General features: G+C 45.6%; 1 protein-coding gene across 1 annotated transcript in view; it reads right to left on the bottom strand.

The window, feature by feature from the left end:
* Window positions 1-15,935, bottom strand: part of gabrb3 (gamma-aminobutyric acid type A receptor subunit beta3) — a 52,306-nt gene extending 36,371 nt beyond the window's left edge. The window contains exons 1-5 of the mRNA XM_029695354.1: window positions 15,801-15,935; window positions 15,612-15,703; window positions 15,410-15,477; window positions 5,756-5,976; window positions 1,422-1,504 (exon numbers count right to left, since the gene is read on the bottom strand). Coding sequence (XP_029551214.1) covers window positions 1,422-1,504; window positions 5,756-5,976; window positions 15,410-15,477; window positions 15,612-15,703; window positions 15,801-15,901 — 565 coding nt within the window. The 5' untranslated portion in view covers window positions 15,902-15,935. The remainder of the gene's footprint in view (window positions 1-1,421; window positions 1,505-5,755; window positions 5,977-15,409; window positions 15,478-15,611; window positions 15,704-15,800) is intronic.
* Window positions 15,936-18,625: the final 2,690 nt, after the last annotated feature.

Below are 18,625 nucleotides of genomic sequence, written 5' to 3'. Positions count from 1 at the left end.
CCACCCAGTAACCTGCCCTGAACTTAGTCACCGTCACCAGCCGGCCTCCACCCAGTAACCTGCCCTGAACTTAGTTACCGTCACCAGCCGGCCTCCACCCAGTAACCTGCCCTGAACTTAGTCACCAGCCGGCCTCCACCCAGTAACCTGCCCTGAACTTAGTCACCGTCACCAGCCGGCCTCCACCCAGTAACCTGCCCTGAACTTAGTCACCGTCACCAGCCGGCCTCCACCCAGTCACCTGCCCTGAACTTAGTCACTGTTACCAGCCGGCCTCCACCCAGTAACCTGCCCTGAACTTAGTCACTGTTACCAGCCGGCCTCCACCCAGTAACCTGCCCTGAACTTAGTCACCAGCCGGCCTCCACCCAGTAACCTGCCCTGAACTTAGTCACCAGCCGGCCTCCACCCAGTACCCTGCCCTGAACTTAGTCACTGTCACTAGACAGCTACCACCCGGTCACTCAACCCTGCACCTTAGAGGCTGCTGCCCTAGTATATATATATATATATATATATACGTGTATGTGATGGGATGTATAGACACACACACACACACACACACACACACACACACACACACACACACACACACACACACACACACACACTCTGGACTCCGACATTGCTCGTCCTAACATTTATATATTTCTTAATTCCATTATTTTACTTTTAGATTTTGTGTGTATTGTTGTGAATTGTTAGATACTACTGCACTGTTGGAGCTAGAAACACTACAGCATATCCCTACACCTGCAATAACATCTGCTAAACATGTGTATGTGACCAGTAACATCTGCTAAACATGTGTATGTGACCAGTAACATCTGCTAAACATGTGTATGTGACCAGTAACATCTGCTAAACATGTGTATGTGACCAGTAACATCTGCTAAACATGTGTATGTGACCAGTAACATCTGCTAAACATGTGTATGTGACCAGTAACATCTGCTAAAAATGTGTATGTGACCAATAACATCTGCTAACCATGTGACCAATAACATCTGCTAACCATGTGTATGGACCAATAACATCTGCTAACCATGTGTATGTGACCAATAACATCTGCTAACCATGTGACCAATAACATCTGCTAACCATGTGTATGGACCAATAACATCTGCTAACCATGTGTATGGACCAATAACATCTGCTAACCATGTGACCAATAACATCTGCTAACCATGTGTATGGACCAATAACATCTGCTAACCATGGGACCAATAACACCTGCTAACCATGTGTATGTGACCAATAACATCTGCTAACCATGTGACCAATAACATCTGCTAACCATGTGACCAATAACATCTGCTAACCATGTGACCAATAACATCTGCTAACCATGTGACCAATAACATCTGCTAACCATGTGTATGTGACCAGTAACATTTGATTTGGTTTTGTAGTTTACTCACAGCTCTCTATCTCCAGAGTGCAGTTCTGTTCGTCCAGTGGGTATCTCCTCAGGTCCATCATACAGGCAGCCGTCGTTGTGATCCTACATCAAACAGACCAACATTACGACACAGATTAAGAAACGGGCATGGTGTGAGTCCCAAATGGCAGCATATTCCCTTTATAGTGCACTACTACTGACCGAAAACTAGTACACTAGAGACTAGGGTGCCATTTGGGACTGAATAAAAGTTAGGTAAACAGATCCTACAGAAAGGTAAGACATGCTGATATTTATGTATTTTATCTTTATTTAACTAAGCAAGTCAGTTAAGAACAAATTCTTATTTCCAACGACGGCCTACACAAGCCAAACCCTAACCAGGACGACGCTGGGCCAATTGTGGGCCGCCCTGTGGGACTCCCAATCACGGCCGGTTGTGATACAGCCTGGATACAAACCAGGGAGTCTGTGGTAACGCCTCAAGCACTGAGATGTAGTGTCTTAGACTGCTGCGCCACTCGGGAGACCTGATAGACAGAGTAAAAATTCTGGACTGACCACCAGAACAGGACTGACCACCAGAACAGGACTGACCACCAGAACAGGACTGAACAGGACTGACCACCAGAACAGGACTGAACAGGACTGACCACCAGAACAGGACTGACCACCAGAACAGGACTGACCACCAGAACAGGACTGACCACCAGAACAGGACTGAACAGGACTGAACAGGACTGAACAGGACTGACCACCAGAACAGGACTGAACAGGACTGACAACCAGAACAGGACTGAACAGGACTGACTACCAGAACAGGACTGAACAGGACTGACCACCAGAACAGGACTGAACAGGACTGACCACCAGAACAGGACTGAACAGGACTGAACAGGACTGACTACCAGAACAGGACTGAACAGGACTGACCACCAGAACAGGACTGAACAGGACTGACCACCAGAACAGGACTGAACAGGACTGACCACCAGAACAGGACTGAACAGGACTGAACAGGACTGACTACCAGAACAGGACTGAACAGGACTGACCACCAGAACAGGACTGAACAGGACTGACCACCAGAACAGGACTGACCACCAGAACAGGACTGAACAGGACTGAACAGGACTGACTACCAGAACAGGACTGACCACCTGAACAGGACTGAACAGGACTGACTACCAGAACAGGACTGAACAGGACTGACCACCAGAACAGGACTGACCACCAGAACAGGACTGAACAGGACTGAACAGGACTGACTACCAGAACAGGACTGAACAGGACTGACCACCAGAACAGGACTGAACAGGACTGACCACCAGAACAGGACTGAACAGGACTGACCACCAGAACAGGACTGAACAGGACTGACCACCAGAACAGGACTGAACAGGACTGACCACCAGAACAGGACTGAACAGGACTGACCACCAGAACAGGACTGAACAGGACTGAACAGGACTGACCACCAGAACAGGACTGAACAGGACTGACCACCAGAACAGGACTGAACAGGACTGAACAGGACTGACTACCAGAACAGGACTGAACAGGACTGACCACCAGAACAGGACTGAACAGGACTGACTACCAGAACAGGACTGAACAGGACTGACCACCAGAACAGGACTGAACAGGACTGACCACCAGAACAGGACTGACCACCAGAACAGGACTGACCACCAGAACAGGACTGAACAGGACTGACCACCAGAACAGGACTGAACAGGACTGACCACCAGAACAGGACTGAACAGGACTGACCACCAGAACAGGACTGACCACCAGAACAGGACTGACATGCTCTGATTCTCCGCAACTTAGCACACATGCACTCACTCATGCACACACCCACATAGACACACTTATCCCCCCCCCCCCCACACACAGCAATGATAATGTCAGCCCTTTGCCGGCTGCCACCTCCAGAGCTAGAAAGAGCTGTGTGGGTTCTATTTGTCTGTGTTGAACCAACGACGTGAAGCCCTGAACACACAGGTCCTGTAGAAACCTCTGGTTGTAACATGAACCCACTGCAGCAGTCTCTTCTGAAGGTGTGCCCTGGCACTGGTCTGACTCACTAAGACAACACACACACGCTAATAGAGAGCCATTGGCCTGGTCTCAATGAATCAACACACTGCCTGTCTGGTACGATGTGGACTGTTTAAATGAGCCAACGCACTCATTACTACAGGGAATGTTGGAAGCATAAGTAAGCCCTGTCTGAGCCAAATCTGACCTAGGTTCCCTAAACGGGGGCCGATTCTAGGTTCCCTAAACGGGGGCCGATTCTAGGCTCCCTAAACGGAGCCGATTCTAGGTTCCCTAAACGGGAGCCGATTCTAGGTTCACTAAACGGGGGCCGATTCTAGGTTCACTAAACGGGGCCGATTCTAGGCTCACCAAACGGGGGCCGATTCTAGGCTCACCAAACGGGGGCCGATTCTAGGCTCACCAAACGGGGGCCGATTCTAGGCTCACCAAACGGGGGCCGATTCTAGGCTCACCAAACGGGGGCCGATTCTAGGCTCACCAAACGGGGGCCGATTCTAGGTTCCCTAAACGGGGCCGATTCTAGGAACCCAGATATTCCTATCTAAACTGATCCTGAATGCAAGGCTTTATCAGATGACCTACCTCTAAAACACGGGATATTCTGAGATGACATATCGGTGGTGGTTTAGCCTCGGTCTGAGAGACTCCCCGACTGGTGGTTTAGCCTCGGTCTGAGAGACTCCCTGACTGGTGGTTTAGCCTCGGTCTGAGAGACTCAACGACTGGTGGTTTAGCCTCGGTCTGAGAGACTCAACGACTGTGTCCCGAATGACCCCCTATTCCCTAAGTAGTACACTACTTTTGGCCAGGGCCCTAATAGTGCTTTGGTCAAAAGTAGTGTACTGTACAAGAAATAAGAGTTCTATTTGGGAAACACCCCCTGACTGAGGGACCGAGGGGCATCCCAAAATGGCTTCCTGCATCACTTCCTCAGTTAGATGTCCAGGATGGATAGACGTGGGCGAGTCTCTGAATGTAGCAATACGACCACTTCACCAGGAAAACCCATGAGCGTTTCTCCATTAATGGCCTCCTAACAGACCAGCAAAATCTTCTCTTCCGCTACCCATTAATCCAGATCCGTCTCTTCCTTCCCGGATAGCTTGATCTCTCTTCCTGAGTTATTAGTACCCTGTCGGGATGCCACGACGCATCCGATGACCTATTGCTAATACAAGCTTCTGATAGGGGAAATGGGGATATCTAGTCAGTTGTCCAACTGAATACCTTCAACTGAAATGTGTCTTCCTCATTTAACCCAACCCCTCTGAATCAGAGAGGTACGGGGGGGGGGCACTTTACCTAAATGATGTAATTCTGGTTTGCTACTATACAGACCAAGTGATACAGTATTGCACTTTGCCTCTGTCAGTAATAACCTATTTTTACTTAAAAAAGTGTAACTGGTCTGTGACTCTAACTAAGGGAGAACACTATTTATGATATAGCACTATATTCACTGTAATATACTGTTACATACAACACGGCACATATACAATATACTGCTACATACAACACGTAACATATACAACATACTGCAAAATATAACATATACAATATACTGCTACACACAACATATACAATATACTGCTACGCACAACATATACAATATACTGCTACATATAACACACAACATACAATATACTGCTACATATAACACGGGACATATACAACATACTGCAAAATATAACATATACAATATACTGCTACATACAACACGGCACATATTACAATATACTGCTACACACAACATATACAATATACTGCTACACACAACATATACAATATACTGCTACACACAACATATACAATATACTGCTACATACAACACGTAGCATATACAATATACTGCTACATATAACATATACAATATACTGCTACATACAACATATACAATATACTGCTACATATAACATATACAATATACTGCTACATACAACATATACAATATACTGCTACATACAACATATACAATATACTGCTACATACAACATATACAATATACTGCTACATACAACATATACAATATACTGCTACATATAACATATACAATATACTGCTACATACAACACGTAACATATACAATATACTGCTACATACAACACGTAACATATACAATATACTGCTACACACAACATATACAATATACTGCTACATATAACATACAATATACTGCTACATATAACATATACAATATACTGCTACACATAACATGGGACATATACAATATGTTTTAGAAGACAATGGTGAGATGAGACATTATATATCTGGAGTGACAGTACTGACCTCAGTCCGTAGAGCACGGTGCCGTCCGGATGTAGTCGGATCATACGGTTCTTCACGGTGACCCCATGCACGAAGGACTTCTTATCGTTGAGGAAGTAGGTGTCGGGGACCCAGAGCTGGTCGGCGACCCGGTTATCCAGCGTCAGGTTGAGGGGGATGCCAGCGTACGCCAGCCTCTTGTCCCTCCAGTACTGCTGGAAGTACATGGTCAACGTGTAGTCCTGAAGACACACAGAGAACAAGGTTAAAGCAGTCATATCGTACACTTCATTTACATGCTTTCCCACCTACAGCACCAGTCCAAAGTTTGGATACACCTACTCATTCAAGGGTTTTTCTTAATTTGAACTATTTTCCACATTGTAGAATAATAGTCAAAACATCAAAACTATGAAATAACACATATGGAATCTTGTAGTAACCAAAAAAGTTTTAAACAAATCAAAATATATTTTATATTTGAGATACTTTAAAGTAGCCACCATTTGCCGTGATGACAGCTTTGCACACTCTTGGCATTCTCTCAACCAGCTTCATGAGGAATGCTTATCCAACAGTCTTGAAGGAGTTCCCACATATGCTAACAACTTGTTGGATGCTTTTCCTTCATTCTGTGGTCCAACTCATCCTGAACCATCACAAATGGGTTAAGGTCGGATGATTGTGGAGGCCAGGTCATCTGATGCAGGGCGGCAGGTAGCCTAGTGGTTAGAGCGTTGGGCCAGTCACCGAAAGGTTGCTGGATTGAATTCCCGAGCTGACAAGGTAAAAATCTGTCCTTCAGCCCATAAGCAAGGCAGTTAACCCACTGTTCCCCGGGCATCAAAGACGTGGATGTCGATTATGGCAGGACCTGTCTAGTATAGACCTCCTCCTCCTCCACAGCCATTATTCAGGACCTGTCTAGTATAGACCCCCTCCTCCACAGCCATTATTCAGGTCCTGTCTAGTATAGACCCCCTCCTCCTCCACAGCCATTATTCAGGTCCTGTCTAGTATAGACCTCCTCCTCCTCCACAGCCATTATTCAGGTCCTGTCTAGTATAGACCCCCCTCCTCCTCCACAGCCATTGTTCAGGTCCTGTCTAGTATAGACCCCCCTCCTCCTCCACAGCCATTATTCAGGTCCTGTCTAGTATAGACCCCCCTCCTCCTCCACAGCCATTATTCAGGACCTGTCTAGTATAGGCCCCCCTCCTCCTCCACAGCCATTATTCAGGTCCTGTCTAGTATAGACCCTCCTCCTCCACAGCCATTATTCAGGTCCTGTCTAGTATAGACCCTCCTCCTCCACAGCCATTATTCAGGTCCTGTCTAGTATAGACCTCCTCATCCACAGCCATTATTCAGGTCCTGTCTAGTATAGACCCCCCTCCTCCACAGCCATTATTCAGGTCCTGTCTAGTATAGACCCCCTCCTCCACAGCCATTATTCAGGTCCTGTCTAGTATAGACCCACTCCTCCACAGCCATTATTCAGGACCTGTCTAGTATAGACCCCCTCCTCCTCCACAGCCATTATTCAGGTCCTGTCTAGTATAGACCCCCTCCACCACAGCCATTATCCAGGTCCTGTCTAGTATAGACCCCCCTACTCCACAGCCATTATTCAGGACCTGTCTAGTATAGACCCCCTCCTCCTCCACAGCCATTATTCAGGTCCTGTCTAGTATAGACCCCCTCCTACACAGCCATTATTCAGGTCCTGTCTAGTATAGACCCCCTCCTCCACAGCCATTATTCAGGTCTTGTCTAGTATAGACCCCCTCCACCACAGCCATTATTCAGGTCCTGTCTAGTATAGACCCCCCTCCACCACAGCCATTATTCAGGTCCTGTCTAGTATAGACCCCCCTCCACCACAGCCATTATTCAGGTCCTGTCTAGTATAGACCCCCCTCCACCACAGCCATTATTCAGGTCCTGTCTAGTATAGACCCCCCTCCACCACAGCCATTATTCAGGTCCTGTCTAGTATAGACCCCCCTCCTCCTCCACAGCCATTATTCAGGTCCTGTCTAGTATAGATCCCCTCCTCCACAGCCATTATTCAGGTCCTGTCTAGTATAGACCCCCTCCTCCACAGCCATTATTCAGGTCCTGTCTAGTATAGACCCCCCTCCTCCTCCACAGCCATTATTCAGGTCCTGTCTAGTATAGACCCCCCTCCTCCTCCACAGCCATTATTCAGGTCCTGTCTAGTATAGACCCTCCTCCTCCACAGCCATTATTCAGGTCCTGTCTAGTATAGACCCCCTCCTCCACAGCCATTATTCAGGTCCTGTCTAGTATAGACCCCCCCTCCTCCTCCACAGCCATTATTCAGGTCCTGTCTAGTATAGACCCCCCTCCTCCTCCACAGCCATTATTCAGGTCCTGTCTAGTATAGACCCCCTCCTCCACAGCCATTATTCAGGTCCTGTCTAGTATAGACCCCCTCCTCCACAGCCATTATTCAGGTCCTGTCTAGTATAGACCCCCTCCTCCACAGCCATTATTCAGGACCTGTCTAGTATAGACCCCCACAGCCATTATTCAGGTCCTGTCTAGTATAGACCCCCACAGCCATTATTCAGGTCCTGTCTAGTATAGACCCCCCTCCTCCTCCACAGACATTATTCAGGTCCTGTCTAGTATAGACCCCCTCCTCCACAGCCATTATTCAGGACCTGTCTACTATAGACCCCCTCCTCCTCCACAGCCATTATTCAGGACCTGTCTAGTATAGACCCCCTCCTCCTCCACAGCCATTATTCAGGTCCTGTCTAGTATAGACCCCCCTCCTCCTCCACAGACATTATTCAGGTCCTGTCTAGTATAGACCCCCCTCCTCCTCCACAGACATTATTCAGGTCCTGTCTAGTATAGACCTCCTCATCCACAGCCATTATTCAGGTCCTGTCTAGTATAGACCCCCTCCTCCTCCACAGCCATTATTCAGGTCCTGTCTAGTATAGACCCTCCTCCTCCACAGCCATTATTCAGGTCCTGTCTAGTATAGACCCCCTCCTCCTCCACAGCCATTATTCAGATCCTGTCTAGTATAGACCCCCTCCTCCTCCACAGCCATTATTCAGGTCCTGTCTAGTATAGACCCCCTCCTCCACAGCCATTATTCAGGTCCTGTCTAGTATAGACCCCCTCCTCCATAGCCATTATTCAGGACCTGTCTAGTAGAGACCCCACCCCCTCCTCCTGGCCAGGATACCCCGGCCAGGTCGATTAGAAAGGCCTGTTCGCTGAAGTGTTTTAGGGAGCGTTTGACAGTGATGAGGGGTGGTCGTTTGACCGCAGACCCATTACGGATGCAGGCAATGAGGCAGTGATCGCTGAGATCTTGGTTGAAAACAGCAGAGGTGTATTTGGAGGGCGAGTTAGTTAGGATGATATCTATGAGGGTGCCCGTGTTTACGGATTTGGGGTTGTACCTGGTAGGTTCATTGATAATTTGTGAGAGATTGAGGGCATCATGCTTAGATTGTAGGATGGCCGGGGTGTTAAACATGTCCCAGTTTAGGTCACCTAGTAGCACGAGCTCAGAAGATAGATGGGGCGCAATCAATTCACATATGATATCGAGAGCACAGCTGGGGGCAGAGGGTGGTCTATAGCAAGCGGCAACGGTTAGAGACTTGTTTCTGGAAAGGTGAATTTTTAAAAGTAGAAGCTCAAATTTTTTGGGTACAGACCTGGATAGTAAGACAGAACTCTGCAGGCTATCCCTGCAGTAGATTGCAACTCCGCCCCCTTTGGCAGTTCTATCTTGTCGGAAAATGTTATAGTTAGGGATGGAAACGTCTGGATTTTTGGTGGCCTTCCTAAGCCAGGATTCAGACACGGCAAGGACATCAGGGTTGGCGGAGTGTGCTAAAGCAGTGACTAAAGCAAACTTAGGGAGGAGGCTTCTAATGTTAACATGCATGAAACCAAGGCTTTTACGGTTACAGAAGTCAACAAATGAGAGCACCTGGGGAATGGGAGTGGAGCTAGGCACTGCAGGTCCTGGATTAACCTCTACCTCACCAGAGGAACAGAGGAGGAGTAGGATAAGGGTACGGCTAAAGGCTATATGAACTGGCCGTCTAGCACGTTCGGGACAGAGAGTAAAAGGAGCAGGTTTCTGGGCACGATAGCATAGATTCAAGGCATAATGTACAGACAAAGGTAAGGTAGGATGTGAGTACATTGGAGGTAAAACCTAGGCATTGAGTAATGATGAGAGAGATATTGTCTCTAGAGACGTTTAAACCAGGTGATGTCATCGCATCTGTAGGAGGTGGAACAACATGGTTGGTTAAGGCATATTGAGCAGGGCTAGAGGCTCTACAGTGAAATAAGACAGTAATCACTAACCAGGACAGTAATGGACGAGGCATATTGATATTAGAGAGAGGCATGCGTAGCCAAGTGAACATATGGGTTCAGTGAGTGGTTGGGCTGACTGGGGACACGGCGATTCAGACAGTTAGCAGGCCGGGGTTAGCAAGCTAGCATAAGGGCCTTAGAGGGACGCCGCGATGGGGGAAAGTCTGTTTTTGCCTCCTCGTGCGGTGATGTCGATAGACTAGTTGTGGAATTAGTAGGGTTCCAAGTAGCAGAGGGGTCCAAGTCCAATTGGCAAAATGGGTATAGTGGTCCAAGAAACTGGCCGATGGATCAGCTAACAGTCCAATATGCTCTAGATAGCTAGCAGGCCGTGGTTAGCAGAATGGGCCTTCAGGGAACGTCGCGCCTGAGGGGCCTGTTGGGATCCTCGTGCAGATTATGTCGGTATTCCAGTCGTGAATGATCGGCGGGGTTCCGTGCCCCGTACCGGCAGTAGAAGGGGTCCGGATATTGTAGCTGAGGAGTGGGCTTCAGGAGTAGCCCAGGAGCCCTAGCCGGGAGATGGGTCTAGCATGGGCTAGCTCCAGGCTAGTTGGTGCTTGCTCCGGGATGGAAACGGTTGTGTTTCGGAGGACGCATGGCTCTCGACCTTCGCCTCTCCCGAGTCCGTACGGGAGTTGCAGCGATGAGACAAGTCTGTAACTACCAATTTGATATCACGAAATTTGGGATGAAAAAAGGGGTAAAAAAAAAAGTTAATAAAAAAAGAAAAGGTTCAGAGTTTTGCGGTAGGAATCCGGGGATATGGAGAGAAAAATAGGCCCGGTATGCTCTGGTTTGAAACGCGTTGTACGAACTGGCAAGAGCTTTCCGAGCTAAAGGTTAACTGATGACCGCTAGCAGTGGTTAGCTGACTGATAGCTGCTAGCTGGTAGCTAGTTAGCTAGCTAGCTTCAGTTGAGGTATTCCAGTTCAGAGGTAAATAGAAATACTTTAGGAAAAAACAGATCCACACCACATTGGGTGAGGCGGGTTGCAGGAGAGTATTTAGAAGTTGAGGTTTAGGAAAATATTTTTAAAAGAATGCGAAGAAAAACATCAAGATATATAAAAGGGACGAGACAGACGTCTGACTGCTACGCCATCTTGGAAAACATCAGTAGTAAGTGGATACATTTTTTCATTGTCCCCCATGGGAATCAAACACACAACCCTGGCATTGCAAGAGCCATGCTTTACCAACTGAGCTACAGCATCGATACTACTGTCGGTTTCAGTTTGTAAGGATGGCCGATAACCTCACCATGCCAAGACGCTGCTACAAACTGAATCTTCAAATAAAAATAATAACTTTGAAGCAGGCTAGGACAGGGCTGTAAACAACATGCCACACATCAAGCAGGCTAGGACAGGGTTATAACAACCCGCCACACATCAAGCAGGCTAGGACAGGGCTGTAAACAACCTGCCATACATCAAGCAGGCTAGGACAGGGCTGTAAACAACCTGCCACACATCAAGCAGGCTAGGACAGGGCTGTAAACAACCTGCCACACATCAAGCAGGCTAGGACAGGGCTGTAAACAACCTGCCACACATCAAGCAGGCTAGGACAGGGCTGTAAACAACCTGCCACACATCAAGCAGGCTAGGACAGGGCTGTAAACAACCTGCCACACATCAAGCAGGCTAGGACAGGGTTATAACAACCCGCCACACATCAAGCAGGCTAGGACAGGGCTGTAAACAACCTGCCATACATCAAGCAGGCTAGGACAGGGCTGTAAACAACCTGCCACACATCAAGCAGGCTAGGACAGGGCTGTAAACAACATGCCATACATCAAGCAGGCTAGGACAGGGCTGTAAACAACATGCCATACATCAAGCAGGCTAGGACAGGGCTGTAAACAACCTGCCACACATCAAGCAGGCTAGGACAGGGCTGTAAACAACCTGCCACACATCAAGCAGGCTAGGACAGGGCTGTAAACAACCTGCCACACATCAAGCAACAGAGTCAGGCTGTGAATTATTCAGAAACCGTTCTGATCCGGTGTCCCAAATGGCAACCTATTCCCTACAGAGGACACTACTCTTCACCAGGGCCCTATGGGCCGTGGTCAAAAGTAGTGCAACTGCATAGGAAATGGGGTGCCATTTGGGACACAACCTCTCAGACTGGTTCTACTGTTTGGGGGGGGGGGGGTAATGCTTTTTAAAAATGGCCCTCTGTGGGCTCGACCACTTAGCAATGCTCTGCCGACTCATTATGAAACTCTAGTACTCCTAAAATACTGGTTACAAAGTTAAGAAGTCATCAACATAACCTAGCACTTTGGTATTTGTACGAATGTATTGTACTGGTCCTGTACGTAGCTCAGTTCATTAGAGCACGGCCCTGGCAACACCACAGTTGTGGGTTGAATTCCCACTGGGGTGACATAGCAAAATGTATGGACTGCTGTCACTTTGGATAACATGTTCTGCTGTGTAAATGGAATATATTACTGCTGATATTACAGTACTGTATTGACCTATATTACATAACTGTATTGGCCTATATTACATAACTGTATTGGCTTATATTACATTACTGTATTGGCCTATATTACAGTACTGTATTGGCCTATATTACAGTACTGTATTGGCCTATATTATATTACTGTATTGGCCTATATTACAGTACTGTATTGGCCTATATTACAGTATTACAGTACTGTATTGGCCTATATTACAGTACTGTATTGGCCTATATTACATAACTGTATTGGCTTATATTATATTACTGCATTGGCCTATATTACATAACTGTATTGGCTTGTATTACATTACTGTATTGGCCTATATTACAGTACTGTATTGGCCTATATTACATAACTGTATTGGCTTATATTACATTACTGTATTGGCCTATATTACAGTACTGTATTGGCCTATATTACAGTATTACATAACTGTATTGGCCTATATTACAGTACTACAGTACTGTATTGGCCTATATTATATTACTGTATTGGCCTATTTTACAGTAGTACAGTACTGTATTGGCCTATATTACAGTATTACAGTACTGTATTGGCCTATATTATATTACTGTATTGGCCTATATTACAGTATTACAGTACTGTATTGGCCTATATTATATTACTGTATTGGCCTATATTACAGTATTACAGTACTGTATTGGCCTATATTACAGTACTGTATTGGCCTATATTACAGTACTGTATTGGCCTATATTAAAGTACTGTATTGGCCTATATTAAAGTACTGTATTGGCCTATATTACAGTACTGTATTGGCCTATATTACAGTACTGTATTGGCCTATAGTACAGTATTACAGTACTGTATTGGCCTATTGCAGTATTACAGACAGTATTGGTCTATATTACAGTACTGTATTACGGTAATACAGTACTTTATTGGTCTATTTTACCATATTACAGTACTGTATTAGGAGCTAGAAACACCAGCATTCCACTGCACTGAAGGAGCTAGAAACACCAGCATTCTGCTGTACTGTAGGAGCTAGAAACACCAGCATTCCACTGTACTGTAGGAGCTAGAAACACCAGCATTCTGCTGTACTGTAGGAGCTAGAAACACCAGCATTCCGCTGCACTGTAGGAGCTAGAAACACCAGCATTCTGCTGTACTGTAGGAGCTAGAAACACCAGCATTCTGCTGCACTGTAGGAGCTAGAAACACCAGCATTCTGCTGTACTGTAGGAGCTAGAAACACCAGCATTCTGCTGCACTGTAGGAGCTAGAAACACCAGCATTCTGCTGTACTGTAGGAGCTAGAAACACCAGCATTCTGCTGTACTGTAGGAGCTAGAAACACCAGCATTCTGCTGTACTGTAGGAGCTAGAAACACCAGCATTCTGCTGTACTGTAGGAGCTAGAAACACCAGCATTCCACTGCACTGTAGGAGCTAGAAACACCAGCATTCTGCTGTACTGTAGGAGCTAGAAACACCAGCATTCTGCTGTACTGTAGGAGCTAGAAACACCAGCATTCCACTGCACTGTAGGAGCTAGAAACACCAGCATTCCTCTGTACTGTAGGAGCTAGAAACACAACTATTCCACTGTACTGTAGGAGCTAGAAACTCCAGCATTCCACTGTACTGTAGGAGCTAGAAACACCAGCATTCCACTGTACTGTAGGAGCTAGAAACACCAGCATTCCACTGTACTGTAGGAGCTAGAAACACCAGCATTCCACTGTACTGTAGGAGCTAGAAACACCAGCATTCCACTGTACTGTAGGAGCTAGAAACACCAGCATTCCGCTGTACTGTAGGAGCTAGAAACACCAGCATTCCGCTGTACTGTAGGAGCTAGAAACACCAGCATTCCGCTGTACTGTAGGAGCTAGAAACACCAGCATTCCACTGTACTGTAGGAGCTAGAAACACCAGCATTCCGCTGCACTGTAGGAGCTAGAAACACCAGCATTCAGCTGTACTGTAGGAGCTAGAAACACCAGCATTCCGCTGTACTGTAGGAGCTAGAAACACCAGCATTCTGCTGAACTGTAGGAGCTAGAAACACCAGCATTCCACTGTACTGTAGGAGCTAGAAACACCAGCATTCATCACACCTGTTTAACATCTGCTAGTCTGTGTATGTGACCAATAACCTACATACAGTACATCTCTGATCTTGTCAATATCAGATTTTTGACTTACTTTCTTTGAATCATAATAATCCATAACAATACATTACAGTATATACTGTATCATACTTTAAAATGTTTATACTTTACAAACTTACATTTTCATTATGTAAATCTGTAGTAGCCAGTAAAAAAAATCGGTATGTTTACCAAATGGTTTAATGATTATCAATGAAAAGCCGTCGGATTAATAAGTAACTGTAAAAATGTATTTAAACACATGAGAAGAGAATCATATCTAAAGTAATGTGAGCGTTGCACTGTGAAAAGCAATGACTTTATATGACCACGTATTACAACATAAAACATGTATTTCTAGAAGAAACGCTGATTAAGTATCATCCTTATCTTGCTCACCAAGCCACAAAATAGAACAATCTGCTGCTAACTTCTCAACCAAAAGTTTTCACTTCTGACAAGTAAAGACAGCGGAAAGGTAATATATTACTGATGTCTGAAATACTGTCGGTCAACATAAAGCATTACGACGCTAAGCGCTCAACCTTTCAAACAACACGAAGACAACATTGTCAATTAGGAAAAAAGGTAAGCCATAGGAATGTCTGAATTATGACAACATTATGCAACATCCACAGTCAATCAATGGTGAAATGTAAGTATATGGATTTATTACTACTTACCATGTTAACCTCTGACACCATGTCGATGTTTGCCACATCTAAACTCATACCAACAGAAACCGGTGCGCCTGAGAAACAGGACCAATAATCAAATTACCATTAACATGACAAATAACGTATATTATTATATTCATTATAGTAATATTATAGGGTAATAATTTGCACCATCATCAACGCGCAAAAAAACATGTTTTACATGTACCTCCAAAGTCTGGTCGAAGGCGGATATCATAACCCTTTAACAGTTTGTCCACCGTCTCCTTTACGAAAGACATATTCCCCGGTTCGTTGGCGCTGAAATACAAGAAAGAGACCATTAAACTAACTTTTTTCCAATACGACGGGACCATCCATACCCTTCTGTACGTCTGGTCTCTTCTCCAACACTCACCTCTGCGCACAGCACATCAACGCCACTATGAGTGGCACAGATAGAAAGTCAAATACTCCTCTTCTCTGGAACACACACATTTCCTGTGATCTCTCCAACATGGGATCACGCGTCTAGAATCTATACAGGTGTTAAACAAATAAAATCAATCCGTTATAAAACCACGTATCTATGGCTATATTTAATCAGGAGCTCTCTGATATTAACCTAACATGGTTAGATCCCGAGATCTTAGATCAGTTCAAATGTTTCACATCAGTCGGAAATGTCTCTGTTTCTGTTGGAAGCGGAAGATGTTATGGCACCGCGCATTATGTGAACGCCAAACATTTATCCTAAACCGTTACCAGTACCGGAGGCGAGACCCGTCGTGGTTTGAACTCGTCCAAACCTCCATTATCCAAGCCATGGCATTCATTGCTTTTTAGACTGTCACATCCACAGCAATGTAGAAATCCGAATGTCACTTCTGTGGGTTTTTTGGGGGGGTTGAATTAGAGACCAATTCATTCCGAGTGCGCAAAAACTCATCTAGCCTACATTATCCATGTTGTCACCAGGTGTTTGCCATGTCACGCCAGGTTTTCCCTCTCCCTGAGATGAGACTCACCACCACGTTGTCCGGGGTCTGAAGAAACGGGCTCTCTGTATGACAGAGCAGCTGAATGGACCAGGTTACGCGATAACTACAGTTTACGAGCTCGTTGGAGCGTTTTGCTGATTGGTAGAACAGCATAATTCATATTGACTCCGGGGGAACAGCCAGCAACAATTCACTAACCGGAAATATATCTATTATCTACATGGGTAAAACATTAAATGTATACGCCCTGACATCATTAGTTTAATATTCCACAAGGTAATGTGGTGGTGCGGCTCAGTCGGTAGAGCAGCGCGCGTACAACAGTAAATGTTATAGGTTCGATTCCCTCTAGGACCACCTGCAGGGCGCTTTGGATAAAGCTGTATGCTACATAGTGTATATTACTATTTATAAACTGGGTGGTTCGAGCCCTGAATGCTGATTGGTTGAAAGCCGTGGTATATCAGACCATATACCAAGGGTATGACAAAACATTTATTTGTACTGCTCCAATTACGTTAGTAACCAGTTTATAATAGCAGTAAGACACCTCTAGGGTTTGTGATATATGGCCAATATACCAGGCTAAGGTCTGTGTCCAGGCACTCCGCGTTGCGTCCTGAATAAGAACAGCCCTTAGCCGTGGTATATTGGCCATATACCACACCCCCTCGGGCCTTATTGCTTAATTATGAGGTGTAAGGTTTTGCATCTTATTGGCACTATTTAGCCCATGGTTGATTGTCTTCCAGCAAACTAGTTAAAGATGCACTATTCAGAAATCACTCTTTCATTTCCTGGTTGGTAAGATTCTAATAGTTTGACAAATTTCAGTTTTGTGACAAAACAAGCAAGTCATTCAATAGGGTAGTAGTCTATCATTCAACGAGGTAGTATCCTATCATTCAACGAGGTAGTAGTCTATCATTCAACGAGGTAGTATCCTATCATTCAACGAGGTAGTATCCTATCATTCAACGAGGTAGTATCCTAACATTCAACGAGGTAGTAGTCTATCATTCAACGAGGTAGTAGTCTATCATTCAATAGGGTAGTAGTCTATCGTTCAACGAGGTAGTAGTCTATCGTTCAACGAGGTAGTAGTATATCATTCAATGGGGTAGTAGTCTATCATTCAACGAGGTAGTAGACTATCATTCAACGAGGTAGTAGTCTATCGTTCAACGAGGTAGTAGTCTATCGTTCAATAGGGTAGTAGTATATCATTCAACGAGGTAGTAGACTATCATTCAACGAGGTAGTAGTCTATCATTCAACGAGGTAGTAGTCTAATGTATGTCCCAAATGGCACCCTATTCCCTATAGTGTACTACTTTAGACCAGAGGCCTATGGGCCCTGGTAAAAAAAGTGCACTAAATAGGGAATAGGGTGCCATTTGGGACATAAGCTGGATGTCAACGTGCAGACAGGGGACACTGTGAGAGATAGGGAGCCATCATATTGATTCTGAGCACTAATGGTGGGGGTCTGGCAGCATCACATTACAAACAAACAGCCAGTAAGACAGACAGACGTCACAGTATGTAGCAGTGTAAGTCCAATATTCTACCAGTCCGCCACGCTACTATGTAGCAGCAGTGTAAAGTCCAATATGCTACCAGTCCTCCACGCTGCTATGTAGCAGTGTAAAGTCCAATATGCTACCAGTCCCCCACGCTACTATGTAGCAGTGTAAAGTCCAATATGTTACCAGTCCCCCACGCTACTATGTAGCAGTGTAAAGTCCAATATGTTACCAGTCCTCCACGCTACTATGTAGCAGTGTAAAGTCCAATATGCTACCAGTCCTCCACGCTACTATGTAGCAGTGTAAAGTCCAATATGTTACCAGTCCCCCACGCTACTATGTAGCAGTGTAAAGTCCAATATGTTACCAGTCCCCCACGCTACTATGTAGCAGTGTAAAGTCCAATATGCTACCAGTCCCCCACGCTACTATGTAGCAGTGTAAAGTCCAATATGTTACCAGTCCCCCACGCTACTATGTAGCAGTGTAAAGTCCAATATGTTACCAGTCCCCCACGCTACTATGTAGCAGTGTAAAGTCCAATATGTTACCAGTCCCCCACGCTACTATGTAGCAGTGTAAAGTCCAATATGTTACCAGTCCTCCACGCTACTATGTAGCAGTGTAAAGTCCAATATGCTACCAGTCCTCCACGCTACTATGTAGCAGTGTAAAGTCCAATATGTTACCAGTCCTCCACGCTACTATGTAGC

This window comes from Salmo trutta, chromosome 17 (assembly GCF_901001165.1).
Source record: "Salmo trutta chromosome 17, fSalTru1.1, whole genome shotgun sequence".
Lineage (NCBI taxonomy): Eukaryota > Metazoa > Chordata > Actinopteri > Salmoniformes > Salmonidae > Salmo > Salmo trutta.
Note: the sequence above shows the minus strand (reverse complement) of the source record. Positions and strands in the feature narration are given on the sequence as shown.